The sequence below is a fragment of the Citrus sinensis genome, chromosome 9 (genome assembly GCF_022201045.2).
Source record: "Citrus sinensis cultivar Valencia sweet orange chromosome 9, DVS_A1.0, whole genome shotgun sequence".
Taxonomy (NCBI): Eukaryota; Viridiplantae; Streptophyta; class Magnoliopsida; order Sapindales; family Rutaceae; genus Citrus; species Citrus sinensis.
This window is the reverse complement of record NC_068564.1, coordinates 29,629,725-29,651,966: the sequence shown is the minus strand read 5'-3', so window position 1 is coordinate 29,651,966 and position 22,242 is coordinate 29,629,725. Positions and strand designations below refer to the sequence as shown.

The window sequence follows — 22,242 nt, the reverse complement described above, 5'->3', positions numbered from 1 at the left end:
AACAGGAGAGCCTCTTTCCACCCAAAAAGAGATAATTGAAGAAGAAACCATGTGCATTTAGTATATATTTATAGTACCCAGAATAATTATTTGGTTTAATTTATAGAACAACACTAGAATTGAACTCAGGACGCCTAAAGCAAGAATTGTTGAGGAAAAGAGGAAAAATATGATGGACCAATGAATTTAAGGAGTGTATATAACACTTTTTTAGGGTTTTATCTGCATATGTTCGAAAGAATTTGCTGATGATCGAGCTCTTATGTAAATTATCTCCAGAATACAAAAAATCCAGAATATTGCAATTAGCAATACTAAAATAAAGCATTCCTTAAACACTTTGATTCGAAATCGTATGATTGTGAGATATATAAACAAAGAAATGCTTTTAGATATGGAGGAATGATTTCTTTTTCTCTTTCTTGGTACTAATGAAGTGAAATTAAAGTCCTACTTGTAGTGTTTCAATCAACACGTACGGTAACTCTTCAACTTTAAATTAACTTATGAAAAATCAATTACAAATTAATTGATTCCTTAAGTAAAAATTCATTGCATCAGTTGATTTGATTCACTTGTAATGCTTTTAATTCAAATTCATAGTATTATTCATTTATCCGTATTTCACTTTATTATAAATTCTTTGTTATCCTTGTCATCAATAATATTACAATTTAATATCAATAATCATACAACTAGACTAAACATCTGTAATTAATTCTAACAGTAATTGAAAGCTATAAAACAACAAAAATAAATATTAATTTCAATATAATATTTGTATGTAGATACACACAATTGATGTGTATAACGCAAATTAAAAACTAAAAGTACATAGTGTACATAAGAGATATTACACTTAATTAATGCATATATGACTTGTGTATAGTTCAATTAAATATAACTACTAATTATATGGTGATTTTTTTTTAAAAAAAATATACACATAGTATACATACATTAATTGAATATGGTACCTTTGATGTAGAAGTAGAAAATCTCTTAGAAAGTAGAAGTAGAAAATTGATCCAAAACAACCACTCAGGCTTTGGCCGAGTTGCTACAACCACTCTCTCACAACTGTGAGGGTGTGAGGGTAGTAGTTCTTTAAAACCTCACAAAAAGCATTGTGGGGGTTTAATTTCCTTCTTTAAATTTAAGTGAAGACAATTTTCTCCCTTTAAAAATGTGAGTAGAGTTGACGTCCCTCGAATATTTATAAACTATTAGTCTCTATAATTATTTGATTGTAAATATCAGTTATAATATCATATAATATGAAAAAAAAAATTGATCCAAAACGTCGTTACTTTTATGGCACAATTTGGTTTATCTTGATAAACTTTAAAAAGAAAAGCCTATAGGGAATAGGAGACCCTTCTTAGTTTTTCCAGGTAATGATAGATCAAACGCTCATAACTAGGGCCTAGGGGTTCCCCAAGTTTCCCTCGAGATGCAAGTCTAAAGACTTTGAAGCAAGGCAGTGGCCAATTGAGGAGGGTTTCTACCCATTAGAACAGGCTTTAACCATTAAACATCTCTTATATATTCTAAATTTTCAAAGTTTGCGACTTTTTTTATCACTATTTGTTCGACATCTATACTTGGAAATTTTTCGAGTTTCCATGAGACTTTCCCAAAATGGAAAATTGAAGTCAAAATTTCTCACACTTGACGTGAAAAATCTCTCGTCAGTAATGATTTGTTTTCAGGGCTTCACTGGCCTGGCTCTTCTTTTATTAGTCCCATTGAAAAAGTTTCTATTCATGCGATGAGTTCAAGAATATATATCGAGAAATCAGGAATATCTTCAAGAAGATTTATAAGTATCGAATTTGGAAACTGATTCGTCAAAGTATTATACGGTAATTTTCTGCATGTGTATAAAAGTCAGCAGAAATCAAATTGGAATGATAGAGAAACGGAGTTCTCAGTTATTTTTCATATTGCTTTCTTAAGGTGAGATATTATAAGCCGAATCTTTAAGTGGGTGGTAGATAACTTCTCGTTTATTACTTAGATCAAAAGATTTTTAATTTTTCCATGAACTGTCAAAGCAAATTTTCTTAATCTTTGAAAGTTGATGTCTGAGTTGGATTTTTAGGCTAAGCTTCAACTATAATATGTTAAGTTAGGTCTTAATAATTTAACTGTAATAATACATCAAAAATAAGTTTTAACAAATTTTGCATGCATGTATTAGGTCATATTTAGTAATGAGATATTGTAGTTTTAAGTCATATTACTGAAAAAAAAACTGTAATTATAAAATAAAAATTGATAAAAAAACAATAAACATAACCTTTAAATAATAATTTTTACAAAAAATAGTAAAAAAACTATAGGTATCTCATCATAAAAGTATCGTGTTAAATTAACTTAATTTTAAAGTACAACAATTAATGCTTATTAAATACTTATAATACTGCAACTTCTAAGTTATAATTATCAAATTTTAATAATAATCAAGGCGTTAGTACATTTGAACCGTACTACCTATTATTATACCGTAGAGAAATTGTGTAGGACTTAAATGGACAAAGCAGGGAACGTGTTAGAGACGTGGATGCCCTTGTACCCATGAAGGAAAATCATGGCATACTTTAATTAGTAAATGAGTCGCAACCGAACTTTGCTCGAGTATTTTGGATTTTCTTTTATTTCCTAATTAGATGTCTCCTATCACAGCCATTGATTGAATTATCCGTTTATAACTTATAAAGTTGTTTATCAGTCCGGTCCATTCCTGTTGAAAAATAGACTACAAAATTCATATAAAAATGTGAAACCATCCTCCCGGGCTCAACGTGGCATCCTTACAGCAAGTAAGCAAACGTGTCAGCTTCAGACCCAAACTTATATAGCCTATTAAAAAGTCTCAAAGCTTATCTTATCCTAAATCATGCGAAGCGGCCGTTTAAACGTCATCTTCGAATTCGATTCTGTTTCTTTAAAACGTGAACACCAATTCAACTAGGAAATAATTTTTAATTGAAAAAGTACTGAATTCTCTCTGGTGCGTTTTTAATAAATGGGGTGTTTTTCTAATAATGAATTGATAACATATATCACGTGACTGAATTAATTAATGTTGGGAGTGGAAGATATGCATGCAACGGGAATGAGATTGGCGCCAAGTAATATTGCATCAGCCTTCAGTGGAAACACATATAAAGATCTTCACCAACCGGCTTTTGTTATTGGCGGATGCTTTGCACTTGCAGCGGTGGTGCTCTCCTTGTTTCTCATTTTGCAACATCTCAGATCATACACCAATCCTGCTGTTAGTTTTTCTCCTTTCCTTTCCTTTTCTTTTTTTCAAACTTACACCTATTTTTCCTATGAATTTTTTGCAATTTTAGCTATTATGTGTATGTACTCTGTCAGCTTCTATAGTGATAATTGTTTAAAAGCACAATGTATTGTATTAATATTAAAGCACAATGTTTCTTGCAATGACATTGTCTAAGGGAACTTCTATTAACGGCTGAATGGAAAATGGGACAATTACTCAATATTGAGTTGATTTTATTCTCATTTTTTTCAGGAACAAAAATGGATTGTTGCTGTTCTGTTCATGGTTCCTGTCTATGCCAGTGAGTCAGTAAGATCCTCTCTCTCTCTCTCTCTCTCTCTCTTTTAATCTGTGGCATGCCACACATGCCCTGCCCATGGCACCAAAATAACGCTATGCTCTCTGATGTTCGACGAAATGCCAGGGCATGACAATGTGGCTGCCTTTTGTTTGATACGCAGTGTGTTAAAGAATATAACTGTAAACTTCATACTTTAGTTTTCTTGGACAGAACTAAAGGTTTAATCAAATGGCATAAATTTGGCGCCCCCCTCCCCCCCAAAAAAAAAGAAAAAGAAACTCAGCAAATGATCCTTTATAACTGTTGTTGTTACATGTTTAGCAAAAGTTGAAGCAGGATTTGTAATTTGTGTCTTGTGATGATTTAATACACAAATTCGTTTGTCACTAGGAACGGAAAATTTTGTAGAGAATGTTTTGTAACATGTCTGTTTTTACCAGTAATTCAGATGGATTTGATTTACCATATATACATAAATAATGATTACCTTGTTTATTGGCTCCGCAGATTTTATCATTATGGAATCCACGGTTGTCTCTTGCATGCGACATTTTAAGGAATTGCTATGAAGCTTTTGCCTTGTATTCTTTCGGGAGTTATTTGGTTGCTTGTCTAGGTATGTTACCCTATCAATTTGTCTTGAAGATCGTTGCTTATTCTGTCTGCTTTAATTCCACGGCATCATTTTGGGTGAAATTTAATTTCTTTCAGTTCAGTGTCTTTGTACCAATTAACATAATTTTTCCAGTGGAGCAATAACATTGTTTGCTTTATATGGCTCAAAGTTTCTTTCCAAAGTTCACAACTGTAATATTTTTTTGCAGACATTCCCGTAAAAAAGATTAGTCTCATGAGTCGTGAATTTATGTTCTAAAATATTAATCTAGGAGGGGAAAGAAGAGTCATAGAACTCCTTGAAAATAAATTGAGAAAGCAGCTCGATAAGCCATTGTTAGAAGAAACTGATGAGAATCGAGGGGAAGAACAAAGGTCATATATCAACTTCTTCTTCCGACCATGTGTTCTTGGGAAAGATCTACTCTCAATAGAAAAGTTTGGTCTTGTGCAATATGTAAGCCATTACCTTTCCTCCATATGATTTGACTATGATTTGACTGAGTTCTGATATCTTCTGGTTATCCCAGATGATCTTGAAGACAGTTTGTGCATTCTTGGCATTCTTGTTGGAGCTCTTTGGGGTTTATGGTGATGGGGAATTCAAGTGGTACTATGGGTATGTGTAATCCTATACATCAATACATGCTTTAACATTGCACTGCGGGCTGATAACAAAGTGATAAATTCCTGTATGCTAAATGGTTAGTTCTATTCTTTTGTACAGAGAAATTCTTTTATTATTTTTATTTTTATATTCTCACGACATTAATAGTTTTGCAGTCAAAGACAAATGAGCACTGATATTGGTGTCTCTACTTTTCCGTAAATGTACCAATGACAGTATGCCCCAACAATCTGAGTTTTGAGAGGAAATCCTTATTTTATCACTTAAATTGCGGGTTTTAATATTTTTGGAAAGACACAACAATTTTATTTCGCCTTATTTTTTCAACTGTTAAACATCAATCTCTTGCAGGTATCCTTATCTAGCCGTAGTACTGAACTTCAGCCAGATGTGGGCACTATATTGCCTTGTGAAGTTCTATAATGTGACTCATGAAGGACTTGAACCAATTAAGCCATTAGCAAAGTTCATCAGCTTCAAGGCCATTGTGTTTGCTACCTGGTGGCAGGGTGTTGGTATTGCTCTATTATGTGCAATAGGAGTTCTGGCCAAGGAAGAAAAACTACAAACTGGATTGCAGGACTTTTTGATTTGTATTGAAGTAAGTGGCTTAATATTCTATGTTTTGGAAATCACTGATATGTAGTACATGTGTCTTAGTCTTCTAGAAAAAGATATTAAGGACAGAGCAAGAAGGAGTGGAGCTCAAATATGCGGAATGCACAAACCATTCTTGTGAACGAAGAATGCTCTCCCATGAGCAGAGTGAAATCTTACTATTTTCCTTTAACTGTGGCTTGGTGGATGAAGTTTGTCCTAGGAATTATTCTTTATATCTGCTTAAATGCAATCTATGTGCAGACTTTTCTCTTGTTACTATTGTGATTTTAAAAAGAGGTCAATTACTTTTTATTTTTATTAGACCTGATCTAACATATAAAATTCTATGACAAACAGTATTCATAGTGGTCACCGAGATTCTATTCTTTTATATTGATGAATATCTTATGAACTACAGTTGTTGAACAATGATGGCTAGAAATGCTAGTGGTGGCATGTATTTTTTGTTTTATGTTATTTGCCATAACTGTTAGATGTTTCTGTCTTTGGCATTGCAGATGGCGATTGCAGCGGTTGCGCATATGTTTGTCTTTTCGGCTAAACCCTACCATTACCTTCCACCCTCTGAACATGGGAAGGTCGTTGCTGAAAAGACGGAAGAAATAGTTACAGTGGAGGAGGGTTTCAAGGAGAAACCAGCCGTGCTTGAAAATTCGGAAATGCAAATTCAGGGGCCAGGAACAAGCATCACCAAAAGTGTTCAAGACATTGTCGTTGAAGGTGGCCAACACGTAAGTTCAGTCTCCTGTACACGTGTTGTAAATGTTCTTCAACATTTTTCTTTTCAAGATTACACACATGTTGACACTTCATAAGCAGGTTGTCAAGGATGTCGTATTAACCATCAATCAGGCAATGGGACCTGTAGAGAAGGGCGTGACGAAGATCCAAGAGAGGTTTCACCGTCAATCAGTGAATTCTGATGACAAGGGAGAAGGGTCAGAGTTGGAAGTTGAGGAAGAAAGTATTACCGCAACTAATATTTCTGCTGAGGTTGAGAGAGAGATGTAGTCATCGTAAGATTGTGATGGAAATGAACTATGAAGACATTAGGTTTATACAATTCTACAACATTTAATTCATGATTGTGTGTCAAATTTGGCCAATTCTGTTGAATAGTCAGAAGTATTTCTATCTAGCATACAAGAGGAGAGAATGAAGTCTAAGCAATACAGTGAATGCCAATGCCCAACATTTGATGAAATGAATGAGGTTCTGAACTTGCAGAGTTCTGCTAGCATGAATGACAATTTACAATTTGACAAGCCGATCCAAGTAAGGCGATGTACTAAAGTCTAAAGAGGATCATGATGCTGTAAAAGATCAACATTTGTATACTAAATAGGGCAACAATCATACAATAGCAGGTAGGAAATATTTAGATAGTAGTGTCATTGTCCATCCTGTCCACAGCAACATAAATTTGAACAACATTCAAAGCAGCCGAAACATGCGAGGGCGGTACACAGTTGCGTCAATACAATGACGCATTGGTCATTTAGCTTGTTACAACACTCGATACAACACAAGCAACAGCACTTATTGCCCAAGGTGCTGCAACAGTTGGAAGCTGCCTTTACAAAGATTTCAGCAACCTCAGGCAATTTTGGTATTTCAGATCCTGGAGGGAAGTTTTCAGCTGTTGCAGTCAAGTCGCCAAAGCCAATGCCCAGGTTCTGTAACATTATTGTTTTGGGGACTTCGGAGTCCAATATCTTTTGATGATCGCTCTTCTTTGATCCCTGTTTGCATAAACATTCAGTGGAACTATTAGTGACCTGTGACTACAAGTGCTTTATGATGATCGAAAACACCAAGGACCTGTTTGGTATTGTGGTTGAGAAGTGTTTGGTAAACGCTTGCTATTGTGGTTTGGAAACTAAGTTACTTTTATCCCACATTAGTATGATGAAAAACCTATATCTCTTATATTTTTGTCAAAAATATTATTTAAAAAATCCAATAAGGGCAATATTACCACCTTCTTTGTTCCAGGTGATTCTGAAGCGTTATTCCTTTCATCAGTCTCCACTATGATCATTCGGGTATACTCACAGAGAACACCAATCTGTACACTCATTTTAGAAACCTGCCAATGAAACAGAAACAACATCAACTCCCCTTAATACTGGAAAATGGGTATGAGGATCAGGACACCAGAAAGTAACTGGCTAAATACCAATGCGGTTAACAGAAGATTTCCACCCCCCCCTCCCCTCCCCCCCCCCCTCTCTCTGGATGGGCTGTGTGTGTGTGTGTGAGAGAGAGAGAGAGCGTCCAAACATGAGGTTTAACTTTTCCAAACTGACCTAAACGAGCATGCACATAAAAGTAACTGGCTAAATACCAATGCGGTTAACAGAAGATTTCCCCCCCCCCCCCCCCCCCCTCTCTGGATGGGCTCTGTGTGTGTGTGTGAGAGAGAGAGAGAAAGTCCGAACATGAGGTTTAACTTTTCCAAACTGACCTAAACGGTAAAAGCATGCACATAATTAATTTTATAAATAAATGGCCAGGATCATCAGACCATGAATCTACAACCAAAGAAATTAGGTCAAGTCCTTTCTGTTCAGAGTTGAACTTGGTATAAACCTTTGGCATTTTTGAGTCAATATAGATGGTACCCAAACCTACTGTCTCCATAAGTTTCGGAAAAGAATTATTAGATTGCAGAGCAGCGAACCTTCTCCTCAAGACGTTTATCTTCTGAAAACCATGCTTGAGCTGTGAGTAGATCGATTTGTTGCTTTGCACATATCTGTCACCAGAAAATATAAATAATCATAACATAAGGTAAAAAATTTAATAGTTCTGCATGTAAAAGAGAGCCAGGGTCGGGACTAACATGAAGAGATGAACTATAACTAATTTTGGTAACTTAGGAAAACTGTATAGGGAGGAGGGTGGGTGGTTGGTAAAGGGCCATTTCTTGGCACAAACAAAAAAATATTAACAAACAAAGAAGAAAGAAAATCGATCCCCTTGTGTCCCCACCATGAAAGAAAAGGAAGAGGGAAAATGCCCAAAAGAAAACACTGGATCAACCACATGAGCAAACTTGAATAAAAGCAAGATGACAAGTTAGTGCCTTACCCTGTCAAGAGGTATGTCCTTCGCAAGTTGCAGCTTCAACTCTACAACAAAATTACTCAAATCTCCCAAGAAACCTTTAGCTTTAAGGGTGTCAGGAAATTTTCCCTGGTACCTCCCAGATACAATTAATGGGCTTTCGGATGAAAGGTCTGGGATACGAGAAGGGTACATCTAATCACAAAAACATTGCAGAAAATTCTTAATGAGTCGAGGAATGGGCAAAACAAAGAACCCGTAACAATGTCGCAGAGATAATTGAACTCTAAAGCTGGTTCGGTGTCAAAGAAAGAATATCCTATTCTGTAGATCACCCAAAAAAGTATGATGACATGAAATAGATAAAACACATTACACATATAATGCTAAGGTACATAATATGTATCAACACGTGTTACCATAGAGCAAAAATAAGCAAGAGATGAAGAGAAAGCAACCGGACTTGCCAAATTACTCAGAAGAGCCTAAACAAAGGTAATGCAAAAGAAAGAAAGAGTAGGTAGACATATGAAACATCTTCTCTATCTTCAAAAAGCTAATAAAACAAAATAGAAAATCAGAGTTAGAATAAGCATACCTCAAACTCATCAAGATCTTTCAATGTGTCAATTGCTATATTTGCAAGAACAGATGAGAAACCTCTGGTAAATAATTTTTGCATTTGGATCTCAATTGAATCTGATCAGTAGAAATAGTTTGAAAAGTCAGAAGATCAGCAATGTGAAAGGGAAAGCTCAAATTGGCATATAATCTTGTTATCTAAGAAAAAATCATAAACTACGTAACGCAACGAGTTCTGGAAGCTAACAGTAAAAGGTTTTACAGCAGAAAAGACACAGTAATCAGCATACGATGCGCTATAGCCGAAGGGCACAGGGATCAATTGCTCAATTCATTAACCATTGGATTCTACAGAAAAGTATAATTAAGAAAATAACAGCACAAATTAACATTCATTTTTAAAGAAATGAGGAATAACAGTTCAGAAGTTTGTATCTTGTTTAGTTTCTTATTAAAAAACAACAAAAACTCCTTGTCTTTTTTAGGGATACTGTAATTCCCAGATCGCCTGCAGCTGGGTTTCTGGACTAGTTATAAGTCATGGGCTCTCCTAACTGAGTAGATGCGTTTTGGTTTGCAAAGCCCAATAACAAAACAGCGATAGGCTATGTGCCCAAAGCAGACAATATCTGCATGGTTTGTGGGCCTGGGATGTTACAAGTGGAATTAGGGCTCGTGACCCAATGTGTGGATGGATATGCCTACATGTTTATGATATGATTTCGTTCCGTTCTGTTTTCAATGACCCTCGAGAGAAAGCCAAGTCCTCTAGAGGGAAGTATGTAATATCCCACAACATTAGCGAGGGAGTTCCTAGACTGGTTTATAAGTCATGGGCTCTACCTTCCTAAGTAGATGTGTTTTGGTTGCAAAGCCCAATAACAAAATCGTGATGGCTGTGTGCCTAAAGCAAACAATATCAACTCGGTTTGTGGGCCTAGGCTGTTACAGATATCATATGGAAGAATGAAACCTAACAAGTAGGAGTATATCCCTATAAGACTAGTGGAACTTGGAACCTTTCTGACAAATATCGGACATCTTATAAAATTATAAAGACTTTTAATGAATAACTCCAGAAAGGAGAAGGAAACTATGTCATTTTTTCTTATTATAGATTTAAAGTAGAGAACTGACCTAAATCATAAGCTGCACCATAATACCCCCTGCTAATCATTGCTAGCATTCGCAGGAAATAGTGATTACAGTATGAACCTGTAAAAAGATAGCCAAAACAAAATATATGTCTCAAAGGATCTGAATTCCTGAAAAAGAATTTATATAACTACCAGCAACAGTGCTCTTCCAACTTTCGTTTTTATATGAAAAAGGAAAAGTGGTTTGCAGAGCAATCAGCGTGCTACTACCCAATTCAAAGCTGGAGAAAATATTACCAATGCCAAAGGTGTATATACGCGGACAGATAGATCCTCCATTTGTTAGACGACTTTTCATAGCATCACAGATCTGTCTCTCATCTTCAACAGCCCCATCAGTAACAAGAAAGATGATAGGAATGGAACCACGAGAATTTGTTAGCATCTCTACTGCCTGAAAGAAAAGAGGAATTCAATATTTCTCAATTTCCATATAAAAATTATCAATGACCATAGGTAATAGAAACAACATAAAAGCTGAATAATATGAGGAAACTAAAGATATTCTGGGAATAAACTTTCAGTGTGTGTCAATGCTAGGTGTCAAATCCTACATAATTTGGAAGGAGGTTTCTGACGAACTTTATAAAACCCCAGAAGCGGTCTCTAACATTTTGGTCAACATCTGATGATTTTCAAAATGTCACAGGAGATGCTGAAAAATATCAAAACCAATGCTTCTCTATATTAATTAAACTTCAAGGGAGGTTATGAAATAGTCCTAAATCTCTTTTCTGTAGAAGTGGTGTTTTCACATTTAGTGGCTATAAATTTTTAGATGCATGGTACAACACAAATTACACTTGCACCTGAAATAAAAAATAAATTAAAACTGCCAAACTGTAGAGGACAAGATCGACTATAAACAAATATGAATAAGAAGAGACCTTAGTTAGGGGAGCACATATATTTGTGCTGCCCCCTGCAATAAAATTTATGCCAATCCACTGATGAGCCCTTTCAACTGCTTCCTTTGTGGCCAACTCCATTGATGTTGAAAATAGATAAGTTTCTCCATTAAATGCTACGATGTTAAATGAATCTCCGGGATCAAGCTTAGAGAGGGCTACAGCTAATGCGTTCTTTGTATCCTCAAGTGGTTTTCCTTGCATGCTTCCACTTATGTCAACAATAAAAATTACATCTTTTTTGAACACCTAAAAAATCAAGTAAGATGAAAATTGTTATAACAAAATAAAGAAAAACTGAATGAAGACAGATAAATCTAATGGACACATATCAACTGAAAAATCTGTAGACCAACCTTCCTACTTTTTGCAGTTCCCGGTAGAAGATACATGCAGAACATCTCCCTTTGATCAACATCATGCAGAGACGGAGATTGCAAGAGCACACCACCAAAAATATGACTTGGAGACACCTAAAAAATCAAGTGGCACATTAGAGTGAAAAAGATATTGTGCATAGATATAAAAAGACATCTTCCGGAGATACAAACCATTAGAACAATCATTCAAGGAGAATTTATGTCCTATAAGTTCACAGAGAGTAAGAATGCATTAGTCTCTTACAGTGTACGAGAAATCAAAGTCAATATTTGACCATTTAAGAACTTCTGATTCATATGAGTAGCCAAGCTTTCCCACGTCGCGTCTTAATTGCTGGAAAGTTATACAAGAAAGGAAAAAAAGGAACACAGAAATAACACTTAGAAAGATAGCAAACACAAAAACAAAACCCAGGAGTAGGACGATTACGATGAAAGAGGTACCTTTAAATGATGACTTGATGTATTGCACAAAACTTCAGTTCCAGTACCAGCATTGACATTCAAATGAATCTTTTCTCTCTTAGGAATTTTCTTTATGGCAGGAGTGACATACTCTGGAAACTTAAATGGTACATTTACGGAGAATTCTCCATCACGATAAGACAATTTCTGGGACCAACGTAGTCTTATTGAAAGATATGAACCCCCGTCGATCTGAGAACATGTTAAACTTAAACAACTTGAGATTAAAAAAAAAAATAATAAACTTTGCAAATGCAACCCAGAAATGATTACCTGCGGCAACGTTAAGGTAAATATATTAGGCTTCAAAAAGCTCCCAGTTTCAACACTGGCTGACTTGCCCGCACCATCATTTTCTCCCAGTGCAATCAACTGAGTATGATATGACTTCCCAGAAATCTCTGCCTCTACACCTAAGATTGAACCCTGTTAGCCAAATAATATATTTCAAAATCATTAATCAAATAATCAATATTCATTAATTTGAAATAAAAAATAAAAAATAGAAAGCGCACCTGGTCGCCCATGGGGACGGCGATGCGACAATCGCAACTCTTGCTTCCCATAACGCAATGGACTCTCCAGGTTCCGGAAACTCTAACAAACGCGGTGTCCAGATAACAGTCGACGTCCAATTCGACGGCGTTCATTTGTAACGGAATCAGAGACGGAGGATCGCACCTGCCGTGCACATAAGGCTGGTAGCTAGGTATATCGGGATTGTCCACGATCTTCGGGTCAGTTATCACCGCGTACACCATCGGCGACTTCGGTAGTAACATATCCACCGCGCCTGATTTGTCCATCGACGACGGCACCTTCGGCGGCGTCGCCGGCCGGTCCTTCCCGAAGTATAAACGCTTTGAAAGCTTCAGGCCATCTTCTACGGCTTTCACAAAATCATCCGCCATTCAGATCCAAATGTTCTTGAGATTTTTTGTTCTTCTTCCTTTTATGAATTTCAGCGTTTTTGATTTCGGGGAAAACAACGGGAGAAGAAAGAATCGGGGATCACTTTCAAGTTGGAATTCTTTTAATAATAAAACATCTTTTTTCTTGTTTCTTTTTGTTTATATATTTTGTTAATTTTTCTAGTTTTGCCCGTTACGTTCTAGCTGAGTCAGCCAAGTGGTGAAGGAATGACAGTCTGTTTTGATCGGTGATTATCATGTTAAGTCGCCGGCTTTGGCAGTTAAATTAGTTTAATGTGGACCCCCAATGGTCCACTTTTGTAAGGCATCTGTTTTCAGCGGAACTTCTCTTCGCACTTGTCAGCGGTAAATTGTCTTAACGTTATGAGATGCTGCCGCTGCGCCGCGTGGGTCTCTGCGCCACGTGTCGGAATATTAAATGACGAGATCAGATGACTATCCGTTGTTTTGTTGCTATCTGTGACACGAAAATACAATTTAATATTTCTTTTTTTGAAATGGACTCGAAACATGGGGCCTGTTTTTTGTCATTTTCCATTCACTGTAGTTTTGACTTGGGACGATAAGCAGATGATGCGATGAAAGGAGAAAAGCACAGCTGAGGCCCTTGAGTTCAGAAAAATTCCCGACCTCATGTTTCTAAGATTTTGTTTGATTCTGTAGTCGACCAGTAGTAAATTAAAAGATAGGACAAGTGTTTAGTAAATATTTATTATTTTTTTTATACACTTATATATTATAATTTAGGTATTTATAATTAAAAATCCGTCAAAATTTATCTGAGTAATTGTATTACAGCACAGTTCGAATATCAATTCTCACTAAATTAAAAGGGGATTTACCTTTACTATTATTGGAAGAAAATTGAACATACCTCAATGTGGGGAGCCAATTAACTCCCATTATACAGAGAGATGAGTTATTCCATATGATTAAAATTTATAATATTTTTTATGTTTATTAAAATTATTATTTAAAAATTATATTTATAACTTTTTTCTATAATCACAGTACCTTAATTTCTAATCGTGCCTAAAGTACCAACACAATAAAACTTAAAAAGAGTGATTCTGAAAAATAATGCGCCTAAATCAGCTGCACGGGGGATACCGTTCCTTTTTCTAAAAGTGGAAGGAAATCATCACATGATATGATATGAATCATGATTAATGCAAAACTCAAGAACTCAATCAGATAATATCATATCGCTCGCTTAATCACATATAAATTTACTTCTCAATTATTGTAGGTGCAAGCAATTACTAAATTGGTTATTAAGTAATCAATTATTCGTTAACTATTATACACCTCTTTATGAGTCATTTATTTTATTGAGATTATGGTTTGATTAAATAAAAGCAGTGGGCCGTAGTCATTGAAAAAGTTTCGGATAAAGATAAGAGGTCGGTAAGAAGTGACTTATAATCAGAAAACACGCAATCGTGATCTGGGAAATGTCGGCGTTAAAAACAAAAATGTTATGCTAGCGTCAGATCCACATTTCCAGTGCGTTTACACTGTGGAATGAACATAACGGATTTGAATAAAAATAAGGAATGAGGATTATGGCCCCAGCAACTATTAAAAAATATTCTGATAAATCAGATAAATATAACCCTAAAGGGCGCCTCTAAGTTACGTTAACCGTAACTTACATTTTTTGTCTTTTTTCTTCTGGCGAATTTCACACGAGTCCTTGTATTCTTTATGTTTATGGATGTATTTGCCTTCTTTTATCAATTATACATCTATTTTTCATTCTTTCCAATGTTCTTTTTATTTTTTTAAATAATAACATACGATTATCAAATGGCCAAACCTAGGTTACGTGTAACGCAACATACATTCAAGAAGTGAAATATCTATTGGCACCCTTGAATTTTATGGAAACTACATTAATTGAATTAAAATGGTAAATTAAAATATCAAATGGTATCTATTAATCAGAATTAATCAGAGTATATGTTGATAATGCCCTTTAATCAGAATTAATTCTTAGGAATGATTTTAACGGTAATTCTGAAAGCTATTGCATGTTAATTTTGAAGTCTGTCATGTATATTTTTTATATTTTTTATATAATTTCTCTTTAATTTAATTATATAATTAAATTACATGCAATAAACCTACAATTCAAGACTAGGATTAATAAATTTAGGACCAGAAGTTTATTCTGAATTTATAGATTTGTATGAATTTGATAATCATTTAATAATGTTTAAAGAAATAAATAAAACTTTAGAGAAAATAAAAAAATCGATAGGAGGGATGGAAGAATAATCAGAATTAATTCTTAGGAATGATTTTAACGGTAATTCTGAAAGCTATTGCATGTTAATTTTGAAGTCTGTCATGTATATTTTTTATATTTTTTATATAATTTCTCTTTAATTTAATTATATAATTAAATTACATGCAATAAACCTACAATTCAAGACTAGGATTAATAAATTTAGGACCAGAAGTTTATTCTGAATTTATAGATTTGTATGAATTTGATAATCATTTAATAATGTTTAAAGAAATAAATAAAACTTTAGAGAAAATAAAAAAATCGATAGGAGGGATGGAAGAAGACAAATACATCCACAGCTGTAAAAATTGAAAATAAAAAGAATTAGGAGGGCTCATATGATATTTGTCAAAAAGAAAAAGACAAAGAACGTAAGGTACCCTAAATATATTTTGGCAAATGCTAAGTTACATGCATGTATCTTACAACCCTCTCACATGAATAGTAAATGAACACTATTTATGTGAGAGGGTTGTAAGGTACATGCATGTAACTTAGAGGGATCCATATATCTTTGGTCGTTAAAGTTACCCAATGTTCCAAAAAGTACGTCAAAGATATAATAACATTACTTCAAATTATGAAGTACAATTCCTTCCGGCCCACAATTTCAATTCCATGTCCCAATCCCAAATTCACCTCGGTGCCTGCCCTGTAGTCATCCCGCCAAGTCACATTACATTTGCTGTAGCAATCTGCGGAAACGCTATCATAAAACATGTAACAATTTGCTTTCTCCGGCAACCTTCAATCCCGATAAGGAGCAGGTCAGCTAAGATAGGAATTCAAGCTAGGAAATGTAGAGACTGATGTAATCGAATGTGAATAGACGGAAGAAACCTATCCATAAGATATCAGTATTGCTACTTTACCACAGTGAAGTTCATAACATAAACTCCAATGTGGAACTCTTTGGAATAATAATATATCCCCATCTTATGTTGGGGCAATCCTATGCGAGTGTGTGGCTTTTATATAGTGCCCTCACCCCAGGCAACAAGAAGGTGGATCTTTTACCAATTCAATGAATATTGTAAGAAGACTATTCGTGTGAAGAATTCAGAACTATAGTTGGGCAAAAAGGATTTCATTCCATGTATCAGGAACACCAGGCAGACACCAATGCAAGCAATCTTGAACTCCACGCGAAGCTGTAATACTGTACTGGGATATGTGACCCTCATCTCTCACTTGGGATAACGCTGTTATGTCCAACAGCTTAACTCCAGTTCCTTTCACTGCACTGCCAGCACTATAATCACCGGACTCATCTTGTAAAACTTCCTTCCCTATGGACATAGGGGTTGTGTTGTCACAGCTTCCTCCTGTATTCCAGTCTCCATTTACAAAATGCCTAGGGGAGATGCTTCGGTAGAAGGCTTTTAAACGTGGATGTTCCGGGAGCTGTGAGTTCACCCAACTAACAATACTGTGGATTGTGAAGTTCTTGGCTCCAGCAATATCTGCTATCTTCCTGTTTGTGTTGGGCATACCACCCACATGCATGACCCACCGATTAGCCTTAAGCTTCCCACGATTCCAGTGGTGTCCGGTGTTGAGCACTAGAACATCAAATTTGTGAAGATACTGACGCAAGAAGGCTGGCGGCCGATCAAGATGCATGGCATACTCCGTGGCTGGGTTTGTGATATTAAGAGGATCAAGGTCACAGAGGCATGCTGACCAGTAATAGAGGATTGTAGTGTTAGTGCTAGGAAACCGATAAGCCCACCCATTTGGGCGAATAGCCCCGCGAGGTTTGACAAGCCCATATTCCTTTCCCACATCTTCGACATCAGGCCTCTCCTTGCCACCTGTGACCATGCACATCAGAGATTGAAACTGCTGTCGACCTAGTGAATCTCCAATAAAAGCTAGAGTTCTGTCTTGCATCCTGGAATGGATCAACACAATCATCATACACAGAAAAAACTAAAATTTCAAGGAAAAGAATAAGTAAAAATTTGAAAAAATAAATTAGGAAAGAAAAAGGCACAACAACAAAGTTGGCATTATCAAGAATCCTTGCATGCCCATACCAAAATCACATCCAACTCAGACTGACTACTGGGACATCCCAAAGCAACATATCATGTCAGCAGCATGACAAAGACCGCAACCTACATTATCAAACTACCACTCAACCCTGCTGTCCAGGGCCAGAGTTGCAATAGGAATTAATTATTCAGTTGCCAGGGTGGTACTTGGATTGTATAAAAAATAAATTAAAAAAAATTAAAGCAGACGTTCACATCTTTAACCAAGGGATTACTAAAAGCTTTCACAGCAACCACCTTACTGTTGCCAGCTTATAGTATTTTTGCATGTTAGGTTTTGGATGATGTTTCGCTATGCCTAACTGACAGTCTGTCTGCACTTTAAATAGAGACTAATAAACAGGTAACTTATCTTCAGATCATTTGAGGTATAGATTTATGAAGAGAAACTAAAGTTTTTTGAAAAAGTCACTTAGAGAAAGTACTAGACTAGCATCAACAGGAAATGGACGGAATGTGATCCAGGTTCTTTTTCCCAGATTTAGATGAGGTAGGATTCATGGAAGAGACATGCCATATCCATTTTCGGGCAGAAAAAAAGTCTGAGCAATAAATTATGAAAAATGTTTGCCAGCACAATTACAGTAATACCTCGTTAAGAACTGGGACCCTTCAAATTCTTCCATTTGACAATCCTTCGGCTGCCACCGTAATCTCTCATAGGCAAAATCTGTTCGCTGCATCAACTGGCAAGCCCACATTTGCGACAGCCATTGCTTACAATGGGCCCCAGAATAGAGTGGTCGGCTATCATCTACAACCCATTTTCCTTTTGCATAATTACAGGCTGGATTAAGGATCAGACAAATTACAGTGTTAATTAACAAAAAAAGAAGTATTTCAGTAAGCAACACACATACTTATCCATTACTCCTCAACAAGACAAACAAAAAAGTGTATGTAAAGCCAGGAAACTAAGGATTTATGATATTGATACTTCAATAGTAAATCCTGACAACAACGTTGCTATGTGACACATACAGAAAAAGCCAATACCCATTTTGCCTATGAACTGTTACACATTATTTTCTTCTGTAAAGTCACACAAAAAGAAAATGAAGGGGTGCCCATCAGAAATGTAAGACCAAAAGAAATATAAATCTAATTCATGATTCCCAATATTTGGATACCAACCAATCAATGAAGGATGCAAGAATTAGAACTCATGAACATAAATGATTCTGCATGCAAGGAATACTCTACCTTGATTTTGTTCAAGCATTGTCGAATTCTCATCAGCTTTTATCCTCTCTGAGGAGCTTAAGTTTGCAGAATCTGCAGATGATCTTCCATCTACACTTTCTTTTTCTAGCTTTGAATTTTTTTCTCCTAAATTTTTCTTCCCATTTTCTTTGGTTTTGGTCAAAATAGTGGAATTCTCAGCACTGCTGTTTTTTTCTGCTTCCACAACGTGCTTGTCTTTTGCTTGACCTTCTGCCAAACTTTCGGTATTTTCTGCACCACCATGGTAAAGGTAAAGTCTCAGAACAGAATACAGAGACACTTCAAAGATCCCAGTGCATTCAACATAAATAGAAGATATTGGGTGGTAGAAAATCAGTGAGAATTACCATAAGAATAATTCAGAATACTGTTTGGGCAATTCTTTAGCCATGTGATCTTCTCAACAACAAGATAACTGAAAATTTCATATGAAAGGCAAAATTCTACCTTTTCTTTTAGCAGGAATTGTTTCTGCCACAGGACCCGCAGGAGCCAGTATATTAGAAAGTTGTCCCTCTTGATAGTTTACAGTTTTATTCTCTGCAGATGTTGATATATCTTTGTTCATGTGTATTTGTGACTCTGGAGATACTGAATTTGTAAAAGCATCTGCACCACACAAGAAAAGTCAGAGGAACAATTCTGAGCCTAATTGAACTAAGGTCATCACTGCATTCCTTGTAAGTTCCTCAATAAAAGCGCTCTATCCAAGAACATCATATTTTGGCCAAATACATATCAAGTAATACTGCATTTATACAGCTGGGAGGTGAGCTCGTGTGTATATTGATACAATCGACTCAGATCAGCACTCTTCAACTCCTTCAAAAATTAAACTAAATGCAATGTGCATATTCTATTGACAGGAAACAGAAAATGAAATTGCAAAACTGACGTTAAAAGAGATATATCTCAGAAGACACACCTGAAGAAAGCCACAAAAACCGACTTTTAGGCGGAAGGAAAGTAGCAAGAAATGGAGTTCTATCCCATGTCCACACAAATATAGTTGTGCACACTAGAACAATGAGAATGAGAGACAGCTCTTTACCCCTCAATCTGAAAAAAGTTCTTTTCATCCTCTAAACATTAAACTTGCTGAAATCTCATCAAAATAACCCGGATTCCTTCTGATTAAGGCCTATAAAAATTTCAGAAAACAACACTCAGCTTTTTAAAAAAATAAAAATGAATCAAACCTCAAGAAACAACACTTAAATCAATTCAAAATTTTCATTGGACATATATCAAAGGTTGCTTGAAAAAGCACTTCAATTAATTATTCATATTCACAGCCCAGGCTCGCTGACAGTAACTTTCTAAAACTTCATTTTCCTGCACCAAACTATGAATTTAATCAAATTCAGAGGCTGCTTAATTTCTCCAACATTATGGTCCAGATTACTATTAAGTTGATTACAGCAGTTTCTGGATCAAGTTTATTGAAGCTATAGTGAAGATCTCGCAGTCGAAAGCAACAATAAGTTCCTGAATTGATGATGCAAATGCAAGCCATTTCCACCGCCGACACAGTCATGAATAAATGAAGCGAAAAATACTCTCGTATTAAAAAGTTTTGGAGATCTTCGTCTCAAGGCAAAACGGATCAGAGATAAATCTAATGCAAGTGGTTAATAAAAAAATAAAATTAAGCTTTAGATTACGAGATGCATCTGGGGGAGAAACGTACCTGATTGAGTATCAATTTCAAGTTATTTTTTAAAAGAGATATTCTGCAGAATATATTAAACGCGTTTTCCAAGCAAAGAGAACAATTGAAAGAGGTGAATACAGAGTCAATTGGGATTGATTTATTTATTTATACGACGACGGGACTGTTTCTTTTTGTGTATTTAATTTTAATTTAATTTTTTTTTTCAAATTATAGTTGTGTTTGTGTCTTTAGAATGATTGCTCGCTGAATGAAAATTAAGCTAGTTAAAAATTTGCTGACACATTGATTACGTGGGTAAATTTGAGGCCGCGTTGGCATCATACGTGTGATCATGAAAAAACAAAAATACATTAATTAAGAGACAGTCAATTGAAGTTGAAGAAATGATGGCTTAAGGTTTCAATTTGATGATGGGATAAGCTCCTTAAATAGAGGTTGATAACTTCTCCCTTGCGAAATGCAAGTCGAGTATGGACATCCTCTCATGTGAGGAGTTATTTGTATTGGGCATGTACTTCATAAAATTTATTGTAATAATGTAAGTCCCAATCATGTATATTTGATTGTAAATATCAGTGTAATACCTCTGCTACAATAAGCAGTTGTTGTAAATATCTGTGTAATGCAGTAATCTGATGATTAATCAGTCTCAAAAAAAAAAAAAATAGAGGTTGATTCCACTGCAATGGTTTAATCCACACGCTGTTAGCGTCAAATGAGTAAAATTAGAGGCAGAATAATAAAATAATGATTTAAATGCTAATAATTAAATTCATAGATGACCTCTGTATTATATATATAGTAGTACGGATCTCATACCAACATTTCTAAATCAAGCAGATCAAGAATAAATAATAGTACAGCAATTTATATTACAGTAATTAACAATTATGATTCTTAAAACAGATTAGTATTAAATATAAAATAAATAAAAGGTTAGGTATATAAACCACATTGTTTAGGTTGAAATCAAGTTGACTGTGTTCTATAATTAGCCAATGAGTTTATATTGATGCCTAATCTCAGATTGGCTTGCTAACTGAACTCATCTCACATGTTTAGATGCCGTTCATTAAACATATCATAACGCATATCAAAAGTAAGAGACATGACGACAATTGCTCCCCTTGAAGTCATCAACATTTTAATATGTTCAGTGAAACTGATTAATATAAATAAACGATTGTAAAAAAATAATAATAATCAAATATTAACATGACGCTTATAATGATTAGGAAAATTGGACCCACACTTTTTTTTTTTTTCCATTGTGATGCGCGATCAAAATTTCATATTTCATCAAATTTTTATTGCATTTAGGACCTATCTATCCACACTTCTTTATAAGAACATGTCTGCTCTATATGTTCACTAAAGAAAATGAGAGGAGAAGGAAATAAGTGAAGAAAAGTGAATTGTATACTCGATTAAGCAATGAAAAATGAGATTGACTCATTTTTTTTCACTCATTTCTTCCTCTTTCCTTTTCATTCTTCTGCTCTCCTATCATTTCTTCCAACTAAATATGAGCTTAAATATGAATTCTGACGTAATAACTAATTGTGACCTTTAATAAACTTTTACTAGCAAGTTAAGGCTTTGTAACCTTAAAAGGTTTTTATAGTGCTATTACTTATCAAGGTATAAAACTCTTTGTATAAAAAAAAAAAATGAATAAAATATTAACACGACCTTTAGGACCAGTTTAGTAATGTGTAACTTTTAAAATAATTATTTCTAACTGTGTTGTATAAATAATTAGTTGTAAAGATAATCAATTAAATATTTGATAAAATTTATTATGAAAAATACTATAATTTTTAAAATTAATTGTATGTGTTTGATAAATCTTATTGTTAGATTACTGTAAAAATATAAATGACTCAATTAGACTCAATATTGATTAAAATTTATTTACACAGTTATAAACATGTATATAAATATTTTTTTATTGTGTATATACAATAATTGATAACTAAAATAAACATCTTTATTATTAATTTTAATTTTATTTTGTTATTGCAATATAATTTATAATAA

General features: G+C 34.9%; 3 protein-coding genes across 6 annotated transcripts; 1 reads left to right on the top strand and 2 right to left on the bottom strand.

Annotated features, from left to right (window-relative positions):
• The first annotated feature begins 2,914 nt into the window (after window positions 1-2,914).
• LOC102609470 (protein LAZ1 homolog 2) lies at window positions 2,915-6,542 on the top strand. Of its 2 annotated transcripts, none has more exons than XM_052433503.1 (8): window positions 2,915-3,283; window positions 3,548-3,596; window positions 4,104-4,212; window positions 4,484-4,668; window positions 4,742-4,830; window positions 5,191-5,440; window positions 5,958-6,191; window positions 6,280-6,542. In XM_052433503.1, exons 2-8 carry the CDS (start codon window positions 3,591-3,593, stop codon window positions 6,469-6,471), a joined length of 1,065 nt encoding a protein of 354 aa, XP_052289463.1. In that variant the 5' UTR covers window positions 2,915-3,283; window positions 3,548-3,590; the 3' UTR covers window positions 6,472-6,542. The 2 variants fall into 2 exon arrangements, with proteins under 2 accessions (XP_052289463.1, XP_006474711.1); XM_006474648.4 differs by having other exon boundaries at window positions 2,917-3,283; window positions 3,548-3,604.
• A 229-nt stretch (window positions 6,543-6,771) lies between these two features.
• On the bottom strand, window positions 6,772-13,154 carry LOC102609180 (uncharacterized). The gene is made up of 13 exons (XM_006474647.4): window positions 12,537-13,154; window positions 12,295-12,447; window positions 12,001-12,213; window positions 11,801-11,890; window positions 11,533-11,649; window positions 11,156-11,425; window positions 10,506-10,662; window positions 10,249-10,326; window positions 9,128-9,228; window positions 8,554-8,724; window positions 8,144-8,218; window positions 7,442-7,549; window positions 6,772-7,202 (listed from the first exon to the last, which is right to left on the bottom strand). The coding sequence occupies exons 1-13, from the start codon at window positions 12,930-12,932 to the stop codon at window positions 6,852-6,854; spliced, it is 2,280 nt and encodes a 759-aa protein (XP_006474710.1). The 5' UTR covers window positions 12,933-13,154; the 3' UTR covers window positions 6,772-6,851.
• A 2,639-nt stretch (window positions 13,155-15,793) lies between these two features.
• Window positions 15,794-20,385, bottom strand: LOC102609748 (protein trichome birefringence-like 16). 3 transcript variants are annotated; one of them, XM_006474649.3, is made up of 6 exons: window positions 20,218-20,384; window positions 19,453-19,668; window positions 18,975-19,136; window positions 18,507-18,758; window positions 17,895-18,090; window positions 15,794-17,140 (listed from the first exon to the last, which is right to left on the bottom strand). In XM_006474649.3, the coding sequence occupies exons 2-6, from the start codon at window positions 19,604-19,606 to the stop codon at window positions 16,312-16,314; spliced, it is 1,593 nt and encodes a 530-aa protein (XP_006474712.1). In that variant the 5' UTR covers window positions 19,607-19,668; window positions 20,218-20,384; the 3' UTR covers window positions 15,794-16,311. The 3 variants fall into 3 exon arrangements, with proteins under 3 accessions (XP_006474712.1, XP_024953367.1, XP_052289830.1); XM_025097599.2 differs by lacking the exon at window positions 20,218-20,384 and adding an exon at window positions 19,277-19,349 and having other exon boundaries at window positions 19,453-19,598; XM_052433870.1 differs by lacking the exon at window positions 19,453-19,668 and having other exon boundaries at window positions 20,218-20,385.
• Between the last annotated feature and the right edge of the window lie 1,857 nt (window positions 20,386-22,242).

Bases quoted from the DNA above. Each gene is read 5' to 3' on its own strand.
- LOC102609470 (XM_006474648.4), top strand. From the start codon at position 3,089: ATGTTGGGAGTGGAAGATATGCATGCAACGGGAATGAGATTGGCGCCA. The intron at 3,284-3,547 runs GTTAGTTTTTCT...CATTTTTTTCAG, and splicing joins GATCATACACCAATCCTGCT to GAACAAAAATGGATTGTTGC. The intron at 6,192-6,279 runs GTAAGTTCAGTC...CTTCATAAGCAG, and splicing joins TCGTTGAAGGTGGCCAACAC to GTTGTCAAGGATGTCGTATT.
- LOC102609180 (XM_006474647.4), bottom strand. From the start codon at position 12,932: ATGGCGGATGATTTTGTGAAAGCCGTAGAAGATGGCCTGAAGCTTTCA. The intron at 12,448-12,536 runs GTGCGCTTTCTA...TTTGGCTAACAG, and splicing joins CCGTCCCCATGGGCGACCAG to GGTTCAATCTTAGGTGTAGA. The intron at 10,663-11,155 runs GTCTCTTCTTAT...CTTTTCTTTCAG, and splicing joins TATGTGCTCCCCTAACTAAG to GCAGTAGAGATGCTAACAAA.
- LOC102609748 (XM_006474649.3), bottom strand. From the start codon at position 19,606: ATGAAAAGAACTTTTTTCAGATTGAGGGGTAAAGAGCTGTCTCTCATT. The intron at 18,759-18,974 runs GTAGAATTTTGC...ATGGTGGTGCAG, and splicing joins AATTCCTGCTAAAAGAAAAG to AAAATACCGAAAGTTTGGCA. The intron at 17,141-17,894 runs GTATTACTGTAA...GATCCATTCCAG, and splicing joins GGGTCCCAGTTCTTAACGAG to GATGCAAGACAGAACTCTAG.